The sequence below is a fragment of the Trachurus japonicus genome, chromosome 23, assembly GCF_045865225.1.
Source record: "Trachurus japonicus isolate A0001 chromosome 23, Traja_1.0".
Classification (NCBI taxonomy): domain Eukaryota; kingdom Metazoa; phylum Chordata; class Actinopteri; order Carangiformes; family Carangidae; genus Trachurus; species Trachurus japonicus.
This window is the reverse complement of record NC_140929.1, coordinates 7223610-7251603: the sequence shown is the minus strand read 5'-3', so window position 1 is coordinate 7251603 and position 27994 is coordinate 7223610. Positions and strand designations below refer to the sequence as shown.

The 27994-nt window shown below is 44.0% G+C and overlaps 1 protein-coding gene across 2 annotated transcripts; it reads left to right on the top strand.

Moving 5' to 3' along the window:
- Positions 1 to 27178, top strand: golgb1 (golgin B1). Of its 2 annotated transcripts, none has more exons than XM_085769842.1 (20): positions 1 to 125; positions 3211 to 3289; positions 3444 to 3635; positions 5129 to 5242; positions 5345 to 5500; positions 5599 to 5721; positions 6602 to 6715; positions 6974 to 7646; positions 7750 to 7826; positions 9962 to 10022; positions 11663 to 16724; positions 17497 to 17908; positions 18174 to 18407; positions 19031 to 19864; positions 20867 to 21060; positions 21139 to 21298; positions 22195 to 22295; positions 22391 to 22462; positions 24050 to 24140; positions 24887 to 27178. In XM_085769842.1, the coding sequence occupies exons 2-20, from the start codon at positions 3221 to 3223 to the stop codon at positions 25022 to 25024; spliced, it is 8877 nt and encodes a 2958-aa protein (XP_085625968.1). In that variant the 5' UTR covers positions 1 to 125; positions 3211 to 3220; the 3' UTR covers positions 25025 to 27178. The 2 variants fall into 2 exon arrangements, with proteins under 2 accessions (XP_085625968.1, XP_085625966.1); XM_085769840.1 differs by having other exon boundaries at positions 5342 to 5500.
- The last annotated feature ends 816 nt before the right edge of the window (positions 27179 to 27994 follow it).

Sequence of the window (27994 nt, the reverse complement as noted above, 5' to 3'; positions counted from 1 at the left end):
CCAATCAGCGCAGAGGAAGTTTTGTTTCCGGGAATGTTTTGGTGATGTGGCTATGCTCCGAAATCCATCCGAGGAAAAATATCACATAAAAACCAGACACGTTTACCTGGGGAAAACGCGCACAGGTGAGTCAGAGCGCCCTGATTTACATATATATAAAAAATATATACACCTGTCAGGGCTGCGCATCACAGCTGTCACACATTGAGCAACGCGAGCGAGCTGCTGCTTAGTTACGACTTATTGGCGTTAGCCGGCTAAGCTAAGCTAACTTTAACTGTATCCTGGAGACTGGAGAGTCAGAGTCACACAGGCAGCAGCACCGTAAATCCTGTTCACGTCACCACCGTTTCTTCTTATTAATCTTTCTTTACCCCCGTGTCTTAAGTTGCAGCAGGCGCTTCCAGCCGCCAGGAAAGTTTCCCGTCCATCTTTTCCCCCTTCGCGTTAGCTAAAGGTTTTTTTTTTTTTGTTAATCTTTGCTGCTGTTCATAAAAAAGAGTGACGCAGCCGCAGTAGCGGAGAGTCCGGCGGGTTCGGAAACACTCGGCTCTGCTCGGGTCGAGGAGCCGAGACCAAGAGGAGGCAAGGGGTCTCTGACAATGTGTTGCTTTGGGCAAAAGGAAAGTAAAAAAAAAAAAAGAAAAAAAGAGAGAGAAAGTATTCCTGTTCCTTTCCTATTTTGTTTGTTAAAAAAAAATCTGCAATTTCAATTCACAACATAAAATAACTTTATAAGACCAGTGCAATTCTACTTTAAAATGCACCATGATGTCAAAATCCTACTTTTGTTGGTCATATTTTTCACCCCCTCTTGTAATTTGTATGACATTTTAATAACTAATTAATTAGCTGCATTTACATTATTCATTTGGCTTTTGAAACTATACAAAAATTGTGTAAAACTCATACAAAATTTTCCCCAAAAAGTCCTAGGCCTACATTTCCTCAAGTGATGATAGGCTATTCATTTCAAATCAAATTAATTTGTATAGCACTTTTCACACAGTAATTGTAACTCGATGTGCTTTACACTATACAAATAAACTTGATTTGATTTGATTTGATGATATTCATTTCCCTTATCATACTACACTACATACTTTATTACTAAACAAAAGAAAATGCACACAACTGAGATCTGGAACTATTCAGCTATTTTTGCTTAATAAATTACTTTAAAGATAAATTAATTATGTCAGATTAATCCAGATTCAGATTTATCCCTGTTTTGGTAATGTAATTGATTAATTGATCATCTAAGCTGCGGTAATTGGTAATGCCATTAAGCAGCTCTCAGATTCATCATGCAAATTATTTTTTCCGAGCATGTTAAGGACTTCTGGTCCAGGCTGGAAGATGCTACCTCTGGGATTGTTTTATCTCCGAGGTCAATTAGGAAATCTCAAACCGATAAAACTGGCATGTAGCTAGGCACTGCTTACATGTAGGGCTGCCACGATTAGTCGACTAGTCACGACTACGTCGACTATTAAAATCGTCGACAACTAATTTAATAGTCGATGCGTCGTTTCTTTTCTTTTTTTTAAACTTTGTTTTTCTCTCAAAACTGCTGGGGCACCTTCCACACACGCACCCACCGCTGCAGCTGCCCACCACACATACACACGTGCACTCACTCACTCAAGGTGAGTTTACAGGTGGTCTGTCTCTTTTCTCTCTCTACCTGTCTTGTCCCTCATCAAGCGGCACCGGTGTAGCCCCCCGCCCCCCCGCCGCCGCCGCCGCCGCCACCGCCGCTCCTCTCTCTCTCTCCCTCTCTCCTCTCTCTCTCTCTGTCATTTTAAATGAGAAGCGCTACTAGCAGCGGTACTAGCAGCGGTACCAGCAGCGGTACCGCCGCTCCATCGTTTTAAATCACGGACTGAAAAACAGCCGTTCCTCATTTAAAAATAAAACCGCGGACTTTGAGAGTCGGTGTTGGAGAACTAGAACGTTACCGCGTCTGGTCACAGCGTCCTGGTCACGTAATGAGCGCTCATCTTAACGAGCAAGTCTTCTCTCCCGGCGTAAATCTACTTTTTCCGGTAGCTTCTCATCACAGTCCACACCTTGCAGAGTTTGAGCTGCACCTCAGTTTCACTTGTTTTCATTTGACAGTTTCACACAGAACTTTCTGGTGGAGTCTTTCTATGTTTCTCCTTCTGTGACAGTAAAAAGGACATTTACATTTTTTCAGACAAGACAATTGTCTTATAAACTATTTGATTTTTTTTTAACAGAACGACTCCTATTATTTACACTGAGCACAAGTTATATTTGATTGATAAGCCTACCAAAACTTTATTATTGTGAACAATTCCTTAGTTTCAGGTGTCCACCTCATTTTATTTAAATGTAGCTATGTTTAATGCCAGAGACAAATGAAGGAAAGACAAAAAACCTTCAAGTATTTATTTTGGTGTTGTTTAGGCCAGTGCCTTATCTTTATTTTACTCAGCTGTTTGCACTTTATGCTACAGTTAAAGCTGCATATTTCATTAAATGTTTAATGAACTATCATCTTAATTGTCTTTATTTTTAGTTAGCATATACCTTAAACACTTCAAGCTGAAAGCTAATGATGGTATATAAGAGCAGCTGCATGCTGGTGCGATAAGCTGTATGTTTTACATTCAATTTACGTCTGATCCGATTAGTCGACTAATCGAAAAAAATAGTCGGTGACTAGTCGACTATCAAAATAATCGTTTGTGGCAGCCCTACTTACATGTAGACAAAACTAAAGTCCATGTCCTTGGGACTCGACTGTGTATATTCGTATATTCACATCTTCATAGGACATGTCATTCAGCATCAGCATCAGGCAGCACTTTGGGCTGTTCTTGTCGAAGACATTGCGAAAGGTCAAGTGTACATATCCTACATCAGACACCATGCATTACGGACGTGAGACAGGTTTAACCGTAGGCTGCATTTATACTGCTATAAATAATTGTGATTTTATGCTTGGGGCTAAAAATATTCTGAGGCTGAACATTGATGGAGGACGCTGGAGAAAGTTGTCAGCTGCAGAAAGGGTTTGAAAAATAGGTCTCGCATGTCCAATATTTTATCCGTAGCTGACACAGGAAGAGGATTTGTGCAGGCAGATGCAGCGAAGGGATGGTTCCTATGTTTATGTGTCAGAAATTTCTCATGTTGTGAGTCTTTGCTGGAGTCTCTAACCTTTTTTTCTTCCTCTCACAGTGCCATCTTTATGTTGAGCCGTCTGGCCACGGTCCTCCAGGAGCTCTCTGGAGAGGAGGGCACAGATGGAGACCCACAGGTTAGAGAGCAGTGCATAAATTATTGTAAATATAATCAACACTTATATGAGGTTTTCCATGTCCAAGTAGCTCAAAATGTCACGTTGGTGAAAATAAACAAGTCCATCAGGAGCTGTGATGAGTAAACAGACCTATGATTGTTTCCTGGTGCAGGGCATGCTGGTGCCTCAGCTCCCGGCCGGCGAGGGCCAGGCTGCTGCCGAGGCCGAGGCACCTGAGGAGGCCATGGAGAGGCTGGCTCACCTGGAACAACTGGTGGTCCAGCTGAAGGAGCTCATCAGAGACAAAGACACCCTGCTGGTCCAAAAGGACACCGAGCTGGCCACCAAAGATGCACAGCTCAAGGTGAATGAATGTCTGTTGTGTGTTGTTGTTTGTGACTAAAAAACTAGTGGTGTTGTGCATTTTCACTGGCCTCACGATCAATTGGATTATGATTCATCAGTCTACGATTCAGTTGGATTCGATTATACGATGTACATTTCGATGCATCACATCCTCAATTTTCTATGTTGCCACACATGGCTTTTTCATTAGTTAAAGCAGAAGTAAGTGATATATTTGTGTTAATATAAGTCTTAAATAGTTATATCTTCCGACAGCAATCACTTCTATAGAGTGTTTGGTCTGAAACACGGGTCTGTCAGTCACTCTGCTCTGCTCTGAGCCGAGGAGAAAACATTTATCGTATCCTACAGTTTTTATCCAATGAGGAGAGAGAACGGCATGCAGGGCTGTGTGTGCAGCCAAGGAACGCCGTGAATGTGGCGATGTAGGGACGAGGACTGTTATGGTGCGTTCAAGGAAACTCGTATTTTTCCGACCGTGAAGTGGTACCAGTTCGATCTGGTACGAGTTCACCGGTCGGAAGTTATGAGTGGCCGTTATAGTGACTTTCACCGGTAAAACAGGTCGGAAAAACACAAGTGGGTTGTCTGGAACGCTACAAAGTCGTAAGTTGTGACTTGAAGCTGTAATTTACGATTTCAAAAGCCTGCCTGGAACGCAGCATTAGCGAAAACGACCGGACCACTTACTTGCTTTAACATAAATAGTCAGATAAATATGATAACAATATCATTTAAATGCATTTCGACAATACAGCAGCTTCCTTAAAGTCTGAACACACAAAGAAAAAGAAAAGGCCTACAGCCTCCTTAAAGGTGCACTTGTTAATTTCTTAAAAACAAAAATCTTGGCATTGTGCTTTAAAATAAAACAAATCATAGTTGTCTCTGTATGTGAACAACATCATCAAGCTTGAATGAACTACTTGAATTTAACAATTGATTATGTGACATAACTGCATTGTTTCAGAATCCTCCGATTAAGAATCTCGATGCATCTTTGAAACGATTATTTTCGGCACCTTTACTAAATACCAGATGATTTGCTCAAAGATCAATTACATAGTTTTGGAAGAAGACTAAGAGACCAAGTATCACATATTGGGTTAGGCGAATGTTTGCTTTGGATTAAGCTACTTTCCATTAGAAAGAGTGACGTATATAAGACAAAAGAAGCAGGATATATTCGAAAAAGTGTGGGGACCTTTCACTGTTTTTGTCAGAAGTATAGATTTATCAGATGATGAAGAGGAGGACTGAATATTACCTGAAGTAAACCTTGCAACAAGATTAATTCGCGTTTAATTATGGGAAGACTATGATGGGCTTTGGATTTTGAATAGAACTGGAGACTGGTTTTGTTTTGTTTTTTTACTTTAATGCTGATATATATGTATGTGGATGAACATGTGTATATTTATAAGGAAAACATTAATAAACATATTGTTTAAAAAAACAAAAAACAATGATTTTTTTTCTTTATTTCCACAGAATGAGAAGGATGAGGCCGATGCTCGATTCACCAAACTCAAGCTGCAGGCCAAGGCTAAAATGGCTTCACTCAACAAACAGATAAACGAGTTGAAAGGCTCAGGAGGCGGCACAGTGAGTTTGAGACACAGTGGGACAAAAATAGTTTGTGTTGTTTTGTAGAAATATATATTTTTTTAAATCTCTCTTTTTGAACGTTTGTCTTATCTGCAGCAGAGTCCAGACACGTCGTTCTCTTCTGCAGCAGAGGAGGAGCTGCAGGACCTGAAGAAGAAGCTGAGCGAGGAGGAGGTCAACAACCGGGAGCTGCAGCAGCGACTGCAGGCCACCGAGCTGCTCCTGCAGGAGAAGGAAGCTGCTCACGCCGAGCAGGTGACGTAGCTGTGTGTGTGGTCACTGTGAAGTTGTCCGAAGACGTCCTGATTGAAGTTTGTGTGGATGATTTGTGTTGTGTGTTTTTTGTTGTGCAGCTGCAGAAGCTTCAGGCTGTGGTCTGTGAGAAGGACGTTCGCTTCCAGGAGCAGATCCAGAAACATGAGGAGGAGCTGATGACGGTCACGGCACAGTCCCAGAACGACGGCGAACTTCAGCAGGTACACAGATCCTGTCAATACACTAGAATAAATGAATAAATAAATAATAATAAATTAGAATATCATGGAAAAATCTATTTCCAGTAGTTCAAGTCAAATAGCCCCAACCAAGTATTGAGTGCATATAAATGGACATATTTTTCAGAAGGCCAACATTTCCATATTAAAAATGTTTTTTTTGTTGCTCTTTTGTAATATTCACATTTTTTTTGATACAGAATTTTGGGTCGTCTTTAAATGTAAGCCAAAATCATTACAATTAAAATAAATTAAATAAAGACTCAAAAGGTAATTCTGTGTGTAATGGATCTATGTAATGTATTAGTTTCACTTTTTGAATTGAATTACTGACATAAATAAACTTCTGCATGATTTATTGAGATGCACCTGTAGATGACTACTTCATAGACAGTTTGATCTGTTCTCTTAGAGTTGACCCATTTAACAACTTTTTAATATTACTTACTTACTTTACTTTATTTGTCATTGTCATAATAACACAGTTGCACATAACAACGAGATATTCTTTAGAGCAGCTAACTCTACTATAACTATTATAGAAAGTGCAAAAAAGTGCAAATTACATTAATGTCCAGAGGAGTATTAAGAAAAAAAACTGCATTTGGTGCATAGTACAGTATTATCCCATACAAACATTACAGCAGCAGAAGTTTATCGTCATTTTCCTGCAGGTCAACAGAGAAAAATCAAGTCAACTTAATTTATATAGCAGGCCAAAGCCACAGGTATGACTCTGAGGGCTCCACTCCCTCGATAAGGACACGAAGCACAAACACAAAAACGTGTCAGTTAATCAAACAGTGGAAGAGTAGACGTCGTCGGCCATATTCAAGTGGTTTGTTTTGTCGTGCGGTCCCAGGCGCTGCACGCGGCCCAGAGGCGCTGTGAGGAGCTGGAGGAGTCGTTGAAGTCTCGCTCGCAGGTGCTGGAAATGCTGCAGCAGGAAGTGACCAGCGCTGATCAGCAGAAACAGGTGAAGATCCTGTTGGACCAGATGCCAGGATTTAGGATCTTTGTACACACTATTTCACTAATGCACTGCTCCCTTGGTATGAACGCCTCATACTGTGTAATGAAAAGAAAACAGTTCAAACAAAACACACCCTCGATGTTTCATCATCATCGTTATGCATTGTTCGGCCGAGCCACACCACACACACACCCACTCATATCCTTCACATCCTCTCTTTCTCTTTCTCTGCCTCTCCCTCCTCCTCCTCTGTGTGTTCAGATCTTGACCGCCCAGTTCCGGCAGATGGAGCAGGAGCTGGCCGAGGCCTCGAAGCTGAGGGAGGAGGAGAGGCAGCGTTGGGCCGAGCAGGCCAGCAGGGCCGAGGAAGAGCTGGCGGCCCTCAGAACGACGCTGCAGGCTCGGGACGGAGAGAGAGCGGAGGCCGAGCGTGTCGGTCAGGAGGCTCTGGAGAAGGAGAAGACTGAAGTCGCCAGGTTGGAGAGAGAACTGGCTCTGAGCAAAGAAGCCGAGCTCACGGCCGTGCAAGCGAGCCGCGACGCTTCAGAGAGAGACGGGGCGGAGATAACTCGGCTTGAAAGCGAACTCGCGGCTCTGAGAGAAGCGGATGTTCACGCCGGGCAGGACACTGCCGCGGAGAGGGAGAGGTCAGAAGTCGATAAGCTGGAAAGAGAGCTGGCTTCGCTGAGAGACGAGCGGGAAGACGCCGAGAGGAAGAGCGAGACCTTGGTGGAAGTTTGGAGACATTTGCGAGCTCTCGCTGCGGATGATGTAGAAGCAGCGGCTGAGAAGGAGGAGGAGGAAGAAGAGCGAGACCCCGCCGACCCCTCTCTGCTCCTTGACACGGTGCAGTCGATTAAGACGCGGCTGACGGCGCTGAAAGACAGACAGACTGAGAGCGCAGAGTTCACCCACACCATGGAAACCCTGCAGGGTAAGAAAGAGCGCTCATCTGCTCGTTTGTCGGATTCACTGAGTCGGCGTCAAAACTTTGAGCTTCTTCTCATCAGTGTTACTTTGTATCGTCTGATTTTCAGAACAACTTGACAGAAAAACCACAGAAGAGAAGGAGGCGTCTGTCAAGATCCAGCAGCTGGAGCAGCAAATTATAACGGTTAGTAATAAGGTCACATCTTGAACCTTATCTTATCTTCTTATTGTCTTTTCTTCCTGCTATTTTATTGCTCTTTGTCCTCACTGTGCAGAGAAAAAAATAATAATTTACAGCGCCACCATCTGGACAGGTGATCTCGTAATTCCTGGCAAGCATATGCTCAGCATTTCCAAATATGTTGAGATGTTATTATTTTATCCCTAGGTGGATAAAACCGAATGAAACATCTGATGCACAAGCATTTGAATTTACAATCAATATGCAAATTAATATGCTGCCCTGCATGCATTTACATTTTGCATTTATTTGCATTCCCCTCATCCAGATACTGTATGTTGTCTAGATACAGGTTGCATATTATTATTATTATTAACACCAGGTGTAGATGAGATCTGGAACACAGTCTACACAGGAGTAAGGTTTGGGCCATTGATGTAAGCAGCTTGTTTCACTTGAGGTATAAACTTCAAAAGGTGCTTCTAAATAAGCCGATGCTCGAAAAGATTTATCGTCTCTGCAACGCTTAAACTTCAAAGTTCCTCCTCGCCTTTGTGCCGAGTTTCTCCTCTGCTGTGTCTCTGTTTATGTGATTAAAAGCATGTTGAAGTGGAAGATGTGGGACTGGAAGCTTAGTATAAGCTGAGGTATAAAAAAAGTAAAAAGTAAAAGCAGCTCTTAACAGTTTCTCTTTAAAGTCGAATATCTATGTCATTTCTACTTCTCCCAATATTTCAAAACCCGATTTCACAGAGTCACCTTGTATTCAGACAGCAGGGCAGTGTGACTGGACGAGGCTCAGGGTTACGACCTGTGTGTCTGGGCAGGAGATCCCGGTCGGTGTCAGACAGGTCAGACGCTGAGTCGCGCAGCAGACGAGGCAGCGCTTGAACTCATAATCTGTGTCCCAGTTCACAGGCTGCGTATGAAGACAGGTTACATCACTCTGGTACAACTTCACTGTCCCATACAGAGTAGGGACAACAGCTCTGACAATGCTGAACATTTATCTCTGTGTATTCAGTCACATTTCAGTTTTGGAAGGATATCTACAGCTGGTTGAACACTTGAACACAAAATCCTTTTATTTATTTCAAGTTTTAATTAATATGTCACATGTGGTGATTATAATATAATAATATGAGGGGGTAAATATCATATTCGTAAAAGTTAATGGAAGAGTTGTAAACCACCCTTTAAAAATGAATTGTAAGATCAGCCCTCCAAATAATTTGTGTTTTTGTATTAGGGTATGTCCTTTGTAGCTAGCCTAGCATTGAAGTATGAATTTGATGATGGATTGCATATTTGACAGACTAAATTGTGTTATTGTACACAACTGCTGGATCACCTGCTTGAGTTTGGAAAGAAAATTTATGACAAACAAAATGAATGCAGCCACCTATCCCAAGATTCATTGCGCGCCAGAAATCAACACAAAAATCGCTCCTTTTTTAAGAAAAAATATGCGTAAATATTTATTTAGCTCAGTTTAACAAACTACCAATACAACTGTTCTGTTTTTGATATGTTTTGTTGTAAAATATTTATTTAAACCTTTATTTTAACTCGTTGGTCACTGAGGTTTCCCTCATTTACAGGGATGACGGGTTTACAAGCAGCAACAGAGCATAAATACAGTTACACTGGAAAAACAATTGCAGGGTGATTCACAAAGGTCAGACACCCTCTACAATTAAAATCAGCAAGAGAGGGAATATCTTCCAGCCCCCCAAAGCATGCTGGAGAATACTCCACGAGTTTGGAGCAATATATTTTTAGTTTTAAATTATGAAAGTTACCGTACGTGTCGTCAAGGTTGCTAAGAGGTCGCCATTAGAAAGAAGACGACCTGATGTCGGTTGTAAAGGGTCGGAGACCGTGACCCCGATGTGGAGTCTGGGACACACAGGCGGGGTGAGGAAGTGAGTCTAATCCCCAGTTCTGACCGACCGTCTGAGCCGACCTTCACCTTCACACTGCAGCCTCTGACCTGCAGCTCATACAGGTTTACTCTGAAAGGGCAGAGTGAGTCCACACAGGCGGCAGTGCACAGCTTTTAATAAAATAAAAACTTGTGTTTCTCTGGTGAATCACAGCAACTTTCAGTCCTTGACGGTTGTATTTCTTTCTTTCAGATGACTGAAAGAGAGGATGAGACTGAACCTTCAGCACAGGATTCAAGTGAAGCTGAAAAAGGTACAAAAATATTCCCAAAATAAACTTATACAGAGTACATGGAACTGAAAAAAACTTGTGTTATCTCACATAAACACAGTAAACACGTTAATGATGCTCCAAAACAAAAATAAAACAGGAAAACACAAGGTGCATATATATCAACAAATAAATCGTATTTGAACTGAAATAATAGATTAGCTGATCAACATTTGCTCAGCAGAAACGCCAAACATGTTTGTGTTCCAGATTGGAGAATTGGAATTGTCTGATTTCTAATGATCTTTGTAAAATGAATAATTTTGGATTTAGACAGATGGCCATAAAAATCAACAAAACAAAACAAAAAAACACGGCACAAGTGGAAGTTTCCAGTATTTTCCGACAATGTATTAAAGACTGGATTCAATAATCCGTCATTAGAGAAAGTGATTGGCTGATTAATCTGTAATTAAAGTTGCAGCTTTGCTTCGGATTAAGCTACTTAGCAGTTTAAGGAGTTAAAATTAGCCCCGCCACTGCCAGCTGCAACATTTTAAGCAACCCGGAAACACTGACACATCAATATTCATAATCTAGTCACGTGATATATATATAATTATTATATTATTCTGTAACGGGCAGATCCATACACTCACCATTTACTTATTTTTGTACTAATGTGAGGTCATTAAAATACAGTAAATTCAAAGATTTAACAATTGTGGGCTTGTTGTTAGGATTATTCAATGATGTAATGGAAGTAAAATGAACATATACTATTTTTTTCCTACTTCACGCTCATCTCAAACTAAACTGTCAGGGACGATATAAATAGCTCTGATTCCAGGAGTGATATTGTCTGCTCGGCTATTGATTTTCTGTGTGACAGACTGAGCTAACAGTATGAACTTTGAACACTAATGTATTCGACTAGCAGGAACACTCCAGTTATTGATGTGTTTGCTCTTCGACTCACATAATATTTCACCGGACTGAACAGATGACTCTGAAAATGTCATTCCTCATAGTTTGGACACATTCTGAGTTTGATTCAGATTTGATACAGATTTGTTAATGCAGTTTTTCTTTTCAATATCTATTTATTTCCAGACATAATAACACATACATATAACCACTGGGACTCAAAACTCCTGACCCAAACCATGCAGAACCCATGTCCATCAAACCACGAACACAAATAAATAAATATAAATAACTAAAGAAAGAAAGGAACTTAAATACACAATAAAATAATAATACAAATACTACATAAGTAAGTAAAATAAAAATAAAAATGGGGGAGAATAAATACAAAACCAACCATACACTGCTCATACTCACAGGCCTATATCTAAAAATAATAGATGCTTCTTTCTTATGTTACAATTAGCTGGGTAGATACCCAATAGAATTTTTTTTGGCTCTAAATGTAATTTTATCTCTAATATTTCCTCAATACACTGTTCCACTTCTTCCCAGAATTTCTTTATTTGAGAATGCTGCCACAAACAATGGAAAACTGTGTCCTTTTCCTTGTCACACTTTATGCAAACATCCAGTATGCCATTATTGAGTTTGTTAAGTTTAACTGGAGTCATATAAGAACGCATTAACCAGTTGTACTGCATTTTAAACGTGTGTTTTTTTCTGCTTAAAGTTGGTTACTTTCTCTTCCACAGCAAACATACTGGCACTGGAGCAGCAGCTATTAGAAAAAGACAACGAGCTGGTTTCCCTGAGAGAAGCCCTCAGATTCGCCAAGGACCAGAGCTCTAGTGAGGTCACATCAAGTGAAACGCACCCTCCTCAGTCTCCAGACCAGGACCAGGATGCCGGTACAGCTGCACACAACACATCTGCAGCTGCTCCCGACTTAATGGACACAACACAAGAAGAGGAGACCACCTTAGTCGCCGAGGACACCTCTGTCCTTTCTATTTCCGCTGATAACGACGAGAGCAGCCCAGAGCTCATCGGGCACCAGTGCGAGTCCCCAGAGGAATCCAAAGGAACCTCCTCGGACGAGATGGTGGCCAGCAGCGACTCGGAGGTGGCCCACAGCAGCTGGACGCTCCTGGAAGCCGTGAATCAAGACGGAGGCCAGGAGTGGCCGCCCGTCCTGCAGGACTTCGGCCAGCTGCAGCTGCAGTCGTGGGAGGCGACGAGCCTGGAGCAGGAAAGCTCCACGGTTCAGGTCGAGTCGTCCTCCGTCATCATCCGAGAGACGGTCCAGGTTCATCTGACCCAGCAGAGCTCGTCCTCGTCCTCCTCCGCTGCTGACACTAATGCGGCCGCCGCCGGTCAGGTGTTCGCTCAGGCCTTAGCCGAGGAGCTGCAGAGGAGATACAGCGAACTCCTGGCCGAGCTGCAGAGGCTCCGGGAAGCGGCCGCAGAGTCGCAGGAGAAAATCAAGAGTCTGGAAGAAGATACGCAGTCGCTTAGCGCTGCTAAAGAGGAGGCAGAGACTCAGGCCAGCAGCTTCTCAGAGGAGCTCAAGTTAGTCCGAGTGGAGCTGGGGGAGGTTTCCCAGCAAAGCAGCTCGGTGGTGGACAAGCACAGAGTGGAGATGCAGCTTCTGGAGGAACAGATCGAGATTTTGAGCGCTGAAAGGAAAACCAAGGAGGAGCAGATCCAGAGTCTTCAGAGTGACATGGAAACAACCCAGCGAGCTCTCTCCGAGCAGGAGGGCCAGGCCAGGATGCTGAGCGCTCAGCTGGAGGACAGGGAGCTCCTCTCCTCTGAGCTTGAGAGGAAGCTGCAAGACATGGAAAACAGCATGATGGAGTATTCCCAGACTTCGGATCTCCACAACGAGTCTCTGTCGAAGAAGGACTCGGAGATCGGGGAGCTGCAGCTGCGTCTCAGCGAGAAAGAGCAAGAGATGGCGGAGCTCAACGACAGCATGTCCGCCAAGCTCCTGCAGGCAGAAGAGGAGAAGTTCCAGATCGACCGCGAAGTCGGAAAACTGAAGGGGCAGATCGTGGAACTGGAGAAAGCGAAAGATGAGAAACAGGAAGCGAGCGGCGAAGACTCAGCCGCTCACGCCGATGACGGCGAACTCGGTAGTTTACGTAAGGAGAAAGGACTGCTGGAAACTCAACTGTTGACCACGAAGAAGAAGCTTCAGGCTGCGCTGGTGCAACGCAAAGAGCTCATGAGGAAGGTTGCTGATTTTGAGGCAGAAGCGAAGAAACGGAAAGAGCAAGATGAGTTGGCGAAGGAGGAGGAACCTCCTGCAAATGTTCAAGATGAAGAAGAAAAAACCAGAGGACACGAGATCCAAGAAATGGAGGCTAAACTCCAGGAGCTGGAGCAAGTTTTGAGATCCAAAGAGGAGACGGTTGAAACTCTGGAGCAGAAAATCAGCCAACAAGATCAAGTCATTGCCGAGACTCTCACCCTGAATAGAAAGCTGAGCGAGGAAGCCGAAAACGCTCAGCAGGCTGCGGACTCTTCTCCCGAAACCACCGTGTTACAATCCCAAGTGGCCTCTCTGGAAGCAGAGTGTGAAACGCTCCAGAGGAAAGTTCAGGAGGCCCAAGAGTCTCGTAAAGAAACCATCCGCAAAGCCAAAGAGAAAGACCGACACCACCGGGAACAGCTGAAGCAGCAGAAGGAGGAGTACGGCGAGCTGATGGAGCGCTTCGAGGCGCAGAGCGGAGAAAGAGAAGATCTTCTCACTAAACTGAAAGAGCTAGAGGAAAAAGCGAGCGCGGAGAGAGAAGAGCCGTCTCATCAAGAACCCGAACCGGTGGCTGTAAGCGAGGAGAAGCAGCCAGCAGCAGCAGCAGCAGCAGCAGGAGACTGGGTCCAGGAGGACTGGGTGGACTTTGTCTCATCTGAGCCCGATTCATCACAACCACAGACCGGCGATGCAGTCCAGCCTCCTGCCGAGTCGTCCGACGTCCACTCTGCACAAACGGAGGAATCGCTGAAAGCTCTGGGAGAGGAGATCCAGACTCTGAAGGAGGCCAACGCAGAGCTGGAGAACCGTCTGCAGGAGACTCAGGCCAGTCTTTCTGCGAAGGAGGCTGAATTACTTGATTTAGGCAAAGAGCTACAGGCGCTAAGAGAGAAGGAAAATCAGATCGATGCTCTCTCGGAGGAAATTAACGACCTTAGAGAAAAGTATAACCAAGCCGAGTCCTACGCCGAAACTCTAAAAGCGGAGATGGCAGCAGCCGCGGATTCCTCAAACTCCATCGTAACTCTTCAGGCCGAGGTCGAAGACTTCAAGCAGTTTCTGGACAACAAGAACCAGGAGGTCCTGGAGCTCAGCCAGCAGCTCGGTGAGCAGAACTCGCTCATAACCTCCATGCAGGATACGGTCTCTCAGAAGGATCAGTTAATCGCGTCTTTGCAGGAGGAGTTAAAGCTTGAGCAGGAAAAAACACAGAGGCTAGAGGTGGAGTCTCCGCTGAAGCAGGAGGAGGAGAAGGACAGCGAGGCGAAGCTGCAGCAGCTTCAGCGAAAGCTTCAGGCCGCTCTGATCTCTCGAAAAGAGGTCCTCAAAGAAAACAAGAGCCAGAAGGAGCAGCTGGCCTCGACCGAGAAGCTCCTCTCCGAACTCCAGCAGAAAATTGCGTCGGCTGAAGACGAGCTGGAGAAGGTACGAGGGGAAAGACTGAAGCTGATCGATGAGGTGGATCGGACGCTGCTGGAGAACCAGAGCCTCGGGTCGTCCTGCGAGAGCCTGAAACTGGCCATGGAGGGCATCGTGAGCGAGAAGGACGCCTGCAAGAGAGAACTGGAGTTCGCGAAAGAAGAGGCGGCGAGGGCGAGCAGAGAGTGGGAGGAAAAGGTGCAAGGCATGAAGGACGAGTACGAGACTCTGCTCAAGTCGTACGAGAACGTGAGCGACGAGGCGGAGCGCGTGCGGCGCGTCCTGGAGGCCGCCAGGCAGGAGAGACAGGAGCTGGCGGCCAGAGTGAGGACGCACGAGGCGGCCAGGCAAGAGGCGGAGAGGCAGGCGGAGGAAGCGCAGAAAGAGGTGGACGGAGTGAAAGACAAGATGAGGAAATTCGCCAAAACGAAGCAGCAGAAGATTCTGGAGTTGGAGGAGGAGAACGAGAGGCTGAGAGAGACGCAGGAGAGAGGAGGAGGGAAACGAGAGGAGAGGAGTCTGAGAGCCGAGGCCGAGCGACTCAAAGCGGAGCTGGAGGCTGCGGCGGCGCAGAGAGACGCTTTAGGGCAGCAGGTCGAAGAGCTGAGGGAACAGTTAACTCAAGCGACTCCACTGAGCTCTACAGCCGTTGTAGAGGAGTTGGTCGTCGCGCAGAAATCTGACACAGTCACGGCCGAAGCAGAGAGTCAACACGAAGACGGCGAGGAAGCCTCAACTCTGAACGACCAGATAGTTGCAGCGTCTGCACCAGAAACAGAATCACAGCCCACAGAGGAGAAAGAAAAGGAAGAAGTACCGACTGAAAGCGCTCAAACTTTACTAGAGGATAAAATAAAAGAGATGGAGGCGGCTGTTAACGCAGAGAGGCGACTGTGGCAGGAGCGAGAGGCTGAACTCAAAGCTGCGCTGGCCTCTCTGGAGCGGGAAGTCCAGGAAAGTAAAGAGAAGCTGGCTTTGGTGTCCTCTCTGGAGCAGTGCGTGCAAGAGGGCAAAGAGAGGGAGAAGAGCCTGATTGAAGAAGGTTCAAAGAGGGAAACTCAGTTCAAAGAGCTGCTCAGAAGCCTCGAGACGGAGAAGGACAACCTGGAGGAGCGTCTGATGAACCAGCTGGCGCAGCTCAACGGCAGCATCGCCGGCTACCAGCAGGAGGCGGCGGACAACCGGGAGCACCTGGCCGAGCTGCAGCGGCGGGCGGAGAGCTTGGAGAGGGAGCGGGCGGAGCTGGAGGCCGAGGCTCAGAGCGCGAGGGACCGGGCGTGCAGGCTGGAGGAGGACACGAGGCAGGCGCAGAGGGAGCGTGCCGAGGCCGAGGCCGAGTCGGGCAAGCAGAGGGAGCTGGAGCAGCAGCTGAAGTCGGCGCAGCGGGTGAGAGAGGGCAGCCAGAGCCGGGCGCGTCAGCTGGAGGAGCTGCTGAGGGAGAAGCAGCTGGAGGTGCGGCAGCTGCAGCGGGACAGCATCCGGTACCAGGAGAGGATCAGCGAGCTGGGGAGGGAGGCCAAGGCGCTGCAGCTAGGCCACGACGCGCTCGGCAGCAAACTGGAGCAATCGCAGCAAGAGACGTCTAAAACCGTAGAGGACCTGAAGAGGAGCGAGGCGGAGCTGGTCGGATGTAAATCTCAACTGGATGAAGCTCAGAAGCAGCTGAGCGAGGCCGTAGCTGAGAAAACGGCACTGGAGCAGAGCGCCGTGCAGAAAGAGGCCGCGATGAGAGCGGAGGCGGAGCAAACGCTGGACTCGGTGAGGTTCAGACTGGGCGCCGAGCTGAAGGAGATGGAGCTGCGGCTGGAGGAGGCGTACAGGGAGCGCGACAGGGAGGAGGAGGCCACGCTGGACGCCAGAGACGTGGCGGAGGGAGCCGAGAGACGGGCGCAGGAGATGCAGGCCCGTCTGGACGAGTCGCTGGCCCGGCTGGCCGCCTTCTCGCGCTGCATGTCCTCGCTGCAGGACGACCGGGACAGAGTGCTGGACGAGGCCCGGCAGTGGGAGACTCGCTTCAACGCCACTCTGCAGGGGAAAGAGGCTGAAGTCCGCGAGGCCGAGACACGAGCCAGAGAGACGGCAGAACAACTTCAGGAAGAAACGGCACTGAAAGAGGAGCTGCAGCTTTCTGTGGACAGGTATAAAAAAAACTTGTCTTTATATTTGTTGTTTTACTTAAATGATCCTTTTTTTAAACTGTAAACTCACATGATCTATTTGTTTGTTTGTTTGTTTTTCCTTTTTAATACTCTTTTTATTGGTTTTTCGATTTGATTTTAGGAGCACAAACATTAGAAAAACAAAACATACAAAAGAAAACATATATACATAACATATATAACACTGTTATGGTAACACTTTATAATAAGTACATATAATAAGTGCATTAGTTAATCATTAATAAATACTGAATTCTTCATTTATAGCATGAAAACTCATTAGTATGTAGCTTATAAATACAGTTAGTGGTTATCAATGATGAGTAAAACATTTTAACTGTGTTTATAAACTACATACTAACGAGTATTCATGTGTTATAAATGATGAATTCAGTATTTAGTAATTAACTTAATACTGTGTACTTATTATAAAGCAGCGATCACTGTTAGTTTGAGGTGGGACTTTTTTTTTGTTTCGTTCGTTTTGTTTTTGTAATGTTTGTGCTCATAAAATTTAAAAACCAATGAAAATAATATGTATGTATGTATATAGAAAAATAAGTAAGTAAACAGATAAATAAAAAAAACTAGGAGTTCAATGGTTCCTCCAAAACCTGTCAGATTTGTGATTAAGGTCATGAGTCAGCTTCTTTAAAGGAATAAGAGCAGAAATCTGTGATATCTATGCATTTTTTTGCCAGACACAAAAGAATTATTAACAGAGATTTGGTGCCGTTTGTTTGTTTTTCAGACTGGAGAAAGCAGACAAAGAGTGGCAGCTGAGACTGAGAGAGGAGGAACAGAAAGTCACCGAGAGTCAAGCCGCCTTGAAGGAGGAGACGAGCAGGCTTCGAGAAACCACGGCTGAGCTGCAGTCGGCGCAGAACGAGGTGCGAGCGCTGACGGAGGAGCTGCAGGGACTCGGCCACAGAGTCCAGGCTCTGGACGAGGCCGTGGCTCGGCTGCAGGGCGAAGTCGACCAGGCCAGGACCGAGCTGAGGGAGAGGGAGGCGGAGGAGGGACGGCTGTGTCTGAGCGTGGAGCAGCTGGAGACGGACCTGAGGTCGTCCAAGGCCTTGACGGAGAGTCTGCAGACGGAGCTGCAGGAGAAGGAGAGAAGAGAAGTGGAGCTGCTGGGGGAGAAGGAGCAAGCTGTTGCTCAGGTAATAACATTTGATAATTTCTAATACATACTAGCTGGGTTTACATGGAGCCAAATATTCCCATTAGATTCGGTTTAGATGTCCAAACCGAATGAAAATGCTTCATATAAACAGCTCAGTCGGACTAAACAGGCCCAAACCGAATGAAATTGAATTCTCATTGGGAATGAATTCAGTCAGAAAGAGGAAAAAGTGTCCATGTAAACCCGCCTACAGCTGCAGTGCAACTCTCACCGGTCATGTCATGTCATGTCTCATTTCCCAGGCTGCGGAGGAGGCCAGGAAAGAAGCCGACAGCCGAGCACAAGAAGCCGAGCAGGAGCTGGAGCAGAGGAGGGGAGAAGTGAGGGATCTGGAAGAAAAACTGCGAAAGGCAGAGGAGGAGAGCAACAACCGAAAAACCAAACTGGACTCGTTCATGAAGGCCATGAGCTCGCTGCAGGACGACAGAGACAGAGTCCTCAGCACGTACAAACAGCTGGAGGAGAAACACCTGCAGGTACTGGACCAGAACGGCTGAAACATGTGTATTACTTTTTTTTAGTGGCTAATAGGACTGGATGTCGCTCCAGATTCACTGAATGGATTTGTTTCGATTCAATCGGTTTGATCTGATTTGATATTGATTCATTTAGAGATAGTGTTAATACCAATTTTGCTTGATTATGAAAGAGATGTGCACAGAACTAATGCTGCAAATTACAGTATACAAAGATGGAATTCACTAACCTGGTGCGTTATTAAAAAAGATATGAATGTTTACATTAGAAATTGACCCCAAAACAGTTTCATTGATTATAAGGAAACAGTGCAATTCTTGAAGTACAGTCGTGGTTTATATTCAAACTACTGCAATCAATGTGCAAGTTTCAGCAACGAATGGACACGACAAAACATAAACAGCAGCGTGAGATCTGTGTTCACGCTGCTCTGTGATCTCGTCTGTTTAGTCTCGCGTGATCCTGCAGATCTTGAGCAAAAATGGTGCATATTAAAAATCCATCTAAGGATTTTATGAATCAATGTCAGATCTTTCAAATAAAGATTGATATGAATCAGGAAATAGATTTTTTTAAACCCAGCCCTAGTGGCTAATACAATATTTGTGTTGTCTCCCATTAGGTGATGATGGAGAAGGATGCTCTGATCCAGGAGGCGGCCGGGGAGAACAACAGCCTGAAGGAGGAGCTGCGCTCTCTGCTGGTCCAGAGAGACGACCTGTACGCCGAAAAGGCCAAGCTGTCAGCTCAGCTTCACGGCTACCGTGACGAACTCAACCAGGTCCTGAGCATGAAGGACTCCCAACACAAACAGCTTCTGGCAGCTCAGAGAGCACAGATCAGCTCTCTGGAGAAGCAGCGCGAGGAGTTGGAGAGTCAATTAAAGAGCGCCAGCACAGTCCGAGTGGAGGAGGTGGAGGAAGTGAGAGTGGAGAGGGAAACTCTCAGTCAGGCAGCGGCGGCGGCTCCACAGGTGAGAGACGCCCCCGGTGCAGAGGTGGAGAAGCTGAGGGAGCAGCTGCAGGCGGCGAGGGAGCAGGTGGAGGCGCTGGAGGAGACTTTATCAAGGGAGAAGCAGGAGCAGCAGGGCCGGAGCAAAGAGCTGGCCGAGCTGCGGTGGGAGGGAGGCGTGATGAGGACCGAGTCCGAGAGCGCCCAGGAGAGGGTGGCGGAGCTGGCCCGAGACCTGCTGGCCGTGGAGCAGAGGCTGCTGGAGGAGAGAGAGGCCGCGGCCCAGCTGAGAGCGGAGAACCAGTCGTTCAACAAGGCCATGGCCTCGCTGCAGGACAGCAGGGAGGAGGCGGTGAACAAGGCCCAGGAGCTGAGCCTGAAGCTGGAGGAGATGAGCAAGGCGGGAGGCCACGTTGCCGCTCCCAGCAGCCCCGCACCCTCCACCGGAGAGGTGTGGGGCCTGAAGAACGCACTGCAGGCTCTTCAGAACGACAGGGAACGGCTGGTGAGTGACGCATCATCATCATCATCATCATCATCAAGCCGATCAGTCAGACTTTATTTATAGAGAACTTTTCATACAAATAAAATTGCTTTACTCCATAAAAGCAAACAAAACAAAACAGAATTAAAACCAAAAGCCACACAACTACACACACACACTTTCTCTCACATATAACACATGCATAAGTACTTGAAAGAAGGCAATTGAAGTGATATCCTACTCAACAATTTGCTGTGAAGAAACACCAGAGAGTGGATAAAACGAAATATAAATAATTAGTGCAAGGACATGATAAACGAAAACCTAAAATTATACAATAAATAGGCTAAAAAGACTAAAGACTAAACGGTTAAAATAGATAAATAAAAGAAAAGGATCTAATCAAAAGCCGGGCTTAAAGGGATAGTTCAATATTTTGGAAAATTGGCCCATTGCCATAATCCCTATAGTTTTAGGAGTAGGTTTTTTACCTTTAATTGTCGTTACAAGATGGAGTTGTTTCCGAAGCAAATGCAGAGACTGCTTGCTGAAAAACTGTCCCCGACGAGAACGTGCATCAGCGGTTTTGCATGAATTTACCTCTAAAACGACTCTGTCTCGTAACGTTGTGTTATTATCTCATAGCGTGGTGAATGTGCAGGTCACAACTTGTCCACCAGAGCGTTGTGGAGTTGTTGGATTGTGTATTTGATGAGTTTGATGAGGGAAACCAAGAAGTCCCATTAACCTCCGTAGCATAGCTCTGAGCAGCTCACTGCTCTGCTCTGCTGTTCTAAAAATAGCTTGCACCGACAATTAAAGATAACGAACTTACTCCTAAAACTATAGGGATTATGGCAATGGGCCAATTTGCCAAAATGTTGAACTATCCCTTAAAAGATTGCGTTATGTCTTAAGTTTGCTTGTAAAAAAAAAAACCACATATCACAACTCTTACAGAAAACATAAACATGATTAATTGTCAGTTTTTATTGATACATCTCGTCCCTCCTCTTCATGCAGCTGGAGCAGCTACAAACACAAACGTCTGAGCTCAAGAGGCAGAAGTCGGAGCTGGCTCGGCTGGGAGCGGGAGAGCTGATTAAAGTCAGCCAGGAGCTGTTTGAGGAGAAGAAGAGGAACGACGACATGCTGGGTGTCATGACGCAGCTGGAGAGTGTGGTGCAAATGAGCAAGCAGGAAACTGAGACACTCAGGTGAGACACACACACAACAAAACAAAATAAGACTTTGATTTATTGCGACTGTGACTCTGAAATTTGTTTTGGTTTCAGGCTGGAGCGAATCGACTGGATGGCTCAAGCCGAGCAGCTGAAGCAGCAGACCCTCACCACGCTCTCAGAGAGAGACCAGCAGCTGCGACAGCTCAGCGCCATGCTGGAGGAGGCTCGCACCCATGAACCCAAACTGCAGCAGGAACACTATCAGAGAGAGGTGGGCCCATAAACATTCACTCGTAGATAGACTACAGTGGTAATGGCAATAGATTTAAATGAGTGGTTTAAAATGGATGTGGGTGGTGAGCAGTTCAAGCAAAGAGATTTCTCGCTTGGGTAGTTGAATGAAGGATTTTAAAAGGCCAGAAAAGGAAAAAAGGACAGAAAAACTTTCCCTTTTATCCATTTTATCCAAATTTACTGCAGCAACTCCTCAGATTTATCTTGAAGAGTCACTACCACAAGAAGTATTAAAGGGGAACTATGCAAGTCTGGTTGCTTTTTTCACTGTTTTGCTAACCCTCCTCCTGGCCATGTGCATTTGTTTACAACAAAGCCGGCGAGAAATCAATCAATAGAGCGGTAGATAACGTTATATATCATATACGATGTTATGACGTGTATATTTGTGTAGTTTAATCTGTCATAAACAAGGCAGAGAGCCTCCATTCTCGCTGTAACAAGTTACATGTCATTTATTAAACCATCACAATTACTCCGAAGCTGTTTAATTAAGGTCAAAATGTAGCATAGTTAAGCTAAAATCCTGCATAGTTTCTCTTTAAAATGGATGTGGGTGGTGAGTAGCTCAAGCAAAGAGATTTCTGCCTTGGATAGTTGAACATGAAGGATTTTAAAAGGCCAGAAAAGGTAAAAAGGACACAAAAACTTTCCCTTTTATCCGTTTGATCCAAATTTACTACAGCGACTCCTCAGATTTATCTAGAAGAGCCCTGACCTCAAGGTTGGAAGCCACTACAACAAGAAGTATTAACGTTTGATCCAGACCTTTTTGTAGCTGCTGGAAGCTTCATAAAAATTATAAAATCAGACAGACAGACAGACATAAAATGAGGATGTTGTGTTTTAATGTGACTCATCGTCTCCCCACAGGGCTCAGAGAAGGTGGACAGTCCGCCCGGAGCCCCACAGGAGCGCAGCAGCCTGCTCGACAGCCACAGCTACGTCGCCGAGGTCAAAGAGTTACAGCGGAGGTACGGTAGAGATGAGATCGAATATCAGCAAAGGTTTGAAACTGGCAGGATGTAGTTTAAAGATGATTTACTATCTTTGCCTTTCCCCTAATCAGGTTAGAGGAGGAGACGCAGCAGAGGGTGGCTGCGGAGGAGCAGCTCATGGCCACACAGGACCGACTCAAACGGTATGAATTACAACACCAGATAGAAGATGATAAAACTTTTATTGAAATCCAAGCTGCTGTAACCGGCGCTTTTATATTAACAAAGGATTTGATGACTATGTGTAAAATGACAAAACCCCACAGTTATCACCGGCTCACAATCGCCCAGCGGTAGTTTTTTTTTTACTGCCATTCAGCCCCTCGTTTTGATTTCTGGTCCAATTTTACTTTTTACTATTTTGGTTCACTTCTGACCCCCCTCCCTCCTCCCCTCCCCTCCTAATCAAAGCTGTTTCCAGGCAGCTGTTTTTAGCAGAAAGCTGTGATGAACCCACTGTACACCGTCTGCCCCGGCACCAAAACAACACACACACTGTTTGTCAACTCACTGGGGAACAAAGTGGAGCGTTTAGCAGCTCTGGAGCCTGATGTTTCCCTCAGGAGTTGATTTGTTTGAGCTAAAAGGAGAGTGAATAATGAATTTATATTCGTCAGCTGGACACAAACACGAGTCCTGATGAGTCCTGATGTTGTTCCTAATGTCTGGTGGTGAATGTGATGATGAGTAACTAACCCTCTAAATCAGTGCTTCTCAAGCTTTTCTACATCAAGGACCCCATAAATTTACACAAATTAGACCACGGACCAAATTGGACAAAATTTTAAAGCAAACACCAGAAATATACAAATATGTGTTCTGAAACTGCAGAACATTACTTTTTTAGTCAATGTAGGTTCAAATTAGGCCTGGCGTGAATTTTTGGAATTTCTCCAAAAAGTTTAAACAATTTTAAACAATTCTAGAAAAATGTGGTAAAAATTTTCAAAAAAGAAAGAAAAAAAAATTATAGAAAAAAAAAGTAAAATATAATAATTATAAATGAAAAGTGGTAAAATAAATTATTTTTTTTAAAAAAAGTTAAACATTTTCTAGAAAAAAGTGGTAAAAATTTCTAAAAAAAAGTAAAATATAATAATTATAAATAAAAAGTGGTGAAAAATTCTTTGGGGACCCCTTTGAATCCTCTCAAGGACCCCTGTGGGTCCCCAGACCCCACTTTGAGAACCATTGCTCTAATCTCCCCCAAAACGATGCAGAGGCCAAATAATGGCAGATTGCAAATATTTTTAAAGATGATTTTGTTTTGTTTAAAAACATTAATTATATAAAAATATGTTTTATTTACACCTTTTCACCATAATTGCAAAAAACAAAAAAAAAAGTGTCTGCCCACTAGTAATACCTCCATGGCCCACAGGTTGGGAACCATTGGTAAACTTGAATATTGTTTAAATAACAGAAAAAACATGAAAAATTAAGCACAACACATAACTGCAAGTGATGATGTGCAGTAGTTCCACCGTCTTCTGCTGCATGTCAGAGTTATTATTGACACTGACTGTTTTTTCTCTGAGTGTATAATGTTGAGACAGAGGATCAGATTTGGTGAAAACTCTGGCGGACAGCGCTGTCACCTGCTCTCTCTCGAGTCTTCCTGCATCTTTAATTCATCTCGTCCCCTTTTTGCGGCTCAGATGAATTGGTTTAATCAAGTGGATCTGACAGCTAACATCTGTTTTTTTTGTTTTTTTACTTCTTATTATCAGTCACAGTCAGGCTTCGTGGCAGTTTGCACAAGACGGAGATCAGTCAGAGACGGCTGTTTTTATCGAGCCGCCGGAAGGAGCCGTCACTCGGGTAAGGCTCCGCTAATGTCCCGTACCAGCTTATTTGTCATCTTTAAAGGAATAGTTCACCAAAAAATGAAATTCACCATGAGATTCACCATGCTGATGAATACTCTGGAGTAGTTTTTTATTCCTCAAAGTGCATCTGGAGACCCGGGAGAGGGTTTCGTAGTCCAACGAAATCCTTAAATGAGAGTCAATAGTGCGATAACCTGACACAAAAACTACACAAAAACTTTGTAATCTTCCTCCATACTTCTCGTCCTGAAGGGATATAGTCCAGAGTTTACTCGAAACGACGTCATTTACAGTAGGACATTTTTACAGCCTCAATAGTCCTGTATTGAATTTGCCTGGGGCACGCTCTCACGTTCACGTGCATGAACATCAGAGCGCAATACAGGACTGTTTAGGCTGTAAAAATGCCCTAAATGACGTTGTTTCGAGTAAACTCTGGACTACATCCATTCAGGACACTTTGATTGCAGCGAACGAGCAGTAAGGAGGAATATTACAAGGTTTTTGTGTAGTTTTATGGACCTTTTTGTGTCTGGTGCTATTGACTCACATATAAGGAACCCCCCTCCCAGGTCTCCAGATGCACTTTGAGGAATAAAAAACTACTCTGGAGTATTCATCAGCATGAGGGTGAGTCAATAATGACTGAATTTCTTTTTTTTTTAAATTAACTATTCCTTTAATATCTCTTAATAACAAAGACTCGTCTAACTGTGGTGTGTCTTCTCTCTGGTGCAGGTCCGGAGAGGCGGCCCCGGCTTGATGCGGATGCTCCGAGTGGCCTTCTGCTCCCGCCAGCGCACCCCTCTGCTGCTCAGCCTCTATCTGCTCACTGTGCACGTCCTGCTGCTGCTGTGTCTGGGCGGATACCTCTGAAACCAGCTCAGCTCCCTCTGGACATCCTGATAGATAAGAGACATTAGAGAGAGAGAGAGAGAGAGAGAGAGAGAGATGGAGATGGAGGGGGAGGAGGGTAAGATAATGGAAATGTGACACAGACCTGACCCAAGCCATCAATATGTTTTATAATGTTAGCTGTGATGAATTAAAGGGTGTGAAGGCTATCGTGCACTTTACAGAACTTAAACTGTTAGCCAAAGTATATGGATTTATGTTCGGAGCCGTTATCATTTAATTTTTATCATTTTGATCTTGTGTGTGACTTTGAGTGTGTGTGTGTCTGTGTGTGAGAGACAAGTGGAAGAGGACATAAGGGACAAACTTAGGCAGAAAAAGGGTAAAAATTATGATTCATACTCAAATGTTTTGGCAGACGGTGCTCTTCATGTGCCTTTAGCATCGGATATAAAAGGGTTACTTTACTGTAAAGTGAAACGTCTTGTGGGAAATGTCCAAGATGAGAGTGTTACTGTGTTACTGAAATCAATACAAAGCTAGGTTTACTGAGCTGAGTCAAGTACAAAGATTGCATATGGGGACATGATAGCCTGCCTCTGTGTTAAAAGCGCGAATCTGAAATGAATAAATTAGCGCTTGATGCTAATCTGAGCAAGGATAAAAAAACAACACTTCACCAGGCCAAGTGGTGGAAAGTACCCAAGTACATTTAATCAAGTACTGGAGGTTGATTTCTATTTTATGATACTTTATACTTCATCTCCGAGGTAAAACACTGTGCTGCTTTTTACTCTGCATAATATAATATATCAATCTAACAGCTACAGCAACAGCTCACATTTACTGACTGAGATTTCAAATGAAAAACAAACCTATAAAAAGACGCTTTTCTGTTGCTTTTGTGATCGTTTTTCAGATTTTCTACTAGACGTTTCCTTGCTAAACTTTGCAGGTGATTTCATGTGAATAAAAAGCAGTCATACGGAGGAAATCTAAAATTTCAACACAGATTTATCTAGTGACTGAGGGCCTGACTGACCCCAAAGCAGACTGAACTAACTGTACTTAAAACCAGCTACAATCATAAAATGCTACTTGTATATCAATGCATCATTGTTAATAACCTAATAATGTCAGATATAATCAGATAATAGTCACATGAGAATGAGTACCTTGGCTTCTTTCCGTATCCATCTGTACTTTTTAAGTAAAAGTAAAAGAGCTGAGTACTTCCTCCACCAATGTCTTTGTGCTAAGCTGACCGACTCTCATCAAAAAGGGGAAAAAGTGCAATTCCCAAAATGTTGGAAACGTTTTTTGTTTTTTTTAAACGATGGCTTGAGGTCCAGGACGAGGTGTTAAAGTCCAGTCTCTTCCTCCTCTGCTCATTTCATGCACAAAAACAGAGCACATTGCAATTTCTGTTCTGACACATTCCCGTTGTGTGTTGTCATGTCGTTGTCTTTTTTTTCTTTCCTTTCCTCCTCCTACAGTATATAAAAATCACAGTACGCACCTGTATTATCTATATGTCGGCTGGATGTGGGTTTTCCTCTCCACGATTCTCCGTCCGCGCTCCTGTTGCACAGATTTAGACTTTACGGTTTGCTGTTTAGGTCGGGGTTTTTTTTCCTTCTTCTTTGGCAGATGAAGTTGCCTTAAGGTGCAATGTAACCACAGTGTGGATTCATTCATTCCAGAGGAGAAAGACTGCTGTTTTAAAATGATATCCATCCCATAATAGACTACTCTGATGTAGCATAATTTATTCTTCCTAAGTTGAAAAGGTTAAATCGTCCACTATCTACACACTCTTGTTATTCACTCTACTCTGTACTCACCTTCTTTCTTAAATTAATGTTCTTCACCTCTTACACACTTGAGCTGTAAATAACTGTTTAAAAAGGGCTGTATAGAAAAATAACATGTAATTAAAGTGTTGGTGGTTTAGATCAGGGACCGAAGCTTTTAATTATCTACTCATTTATGTGTCTACAGAATAAAACAAACAGTGGGAGTTGTTTTTTGTTTTTTTTTAAACCTACATTAGTACCTTTGTTTACTGTTTATTTGGGCTCAGTTAATTTTAATTTCAACCCAGCAAATGAAAACACTGTTTTTCCTTTTATCTGTGAATTAATTAAGAATAAATGGTTTATCATTGATCACAGATTTCTTGTATTTTGTAGTTTTTAATGACATACTGCAACACTTTAAAATGCACTAAAACACTAGAAAGCTTCTCTGTACGGGAAAACGAATCATTGAAAATCATCTCAAACAACTCAAAGCTTTGTATATAAGATATATCTGAGTCTAAGTGAAATCGCTATAATAAATTTGAGGTTTTCACTCAGATTTGCAACAATACCAGCTTTTAGCACAGAATTAATCAACGTTTATATTGTGACCTGCTGCCATTCAATGTTAATAGTGAGCATGAAAGTGAAAATAGTAAATGACTACACAGAGTTGCAGGTTCAACAAAATTGAGCTTCAGATGCAGGTTTTCGTGCAGGATGTGAAATCTTCTGAAGGGAAATGATCCAAATGAAATAGTTGTCCACACGTGCCTGAACCTACATAAATCAGTTTTTATTGACATAATTTAGTTAGCTGTTATTTGCCAAGGTAATGTGACAGATTGAGCCAAAACTGTTTAAAATGCTTTAATTACGAAAACTAAGATGATTATTATGAGTCTGATAGATGATCTGTCCCAGATTTTTACTGTTACTGGATGTAGTTTTAAAGTTGTGTGAGGTGAGTCTGCCCTCTGGTGTTACAACTACACGACTACACTGCTGGCTAAATCACAGTCTGTGTGGCTTTATTTCAGTTTTTATTAATCTCAGTAGGCCTATATATTAATTTAAATAAAGTCTAGCGTGTCTATTTAGCTATTTATCTGCAGTTTAGCTCCAAGCAAATTCATCTAGCTAATGTTTCACCTGCACCTTATGCACCTGTGCTGAACTTAAAAAAAAT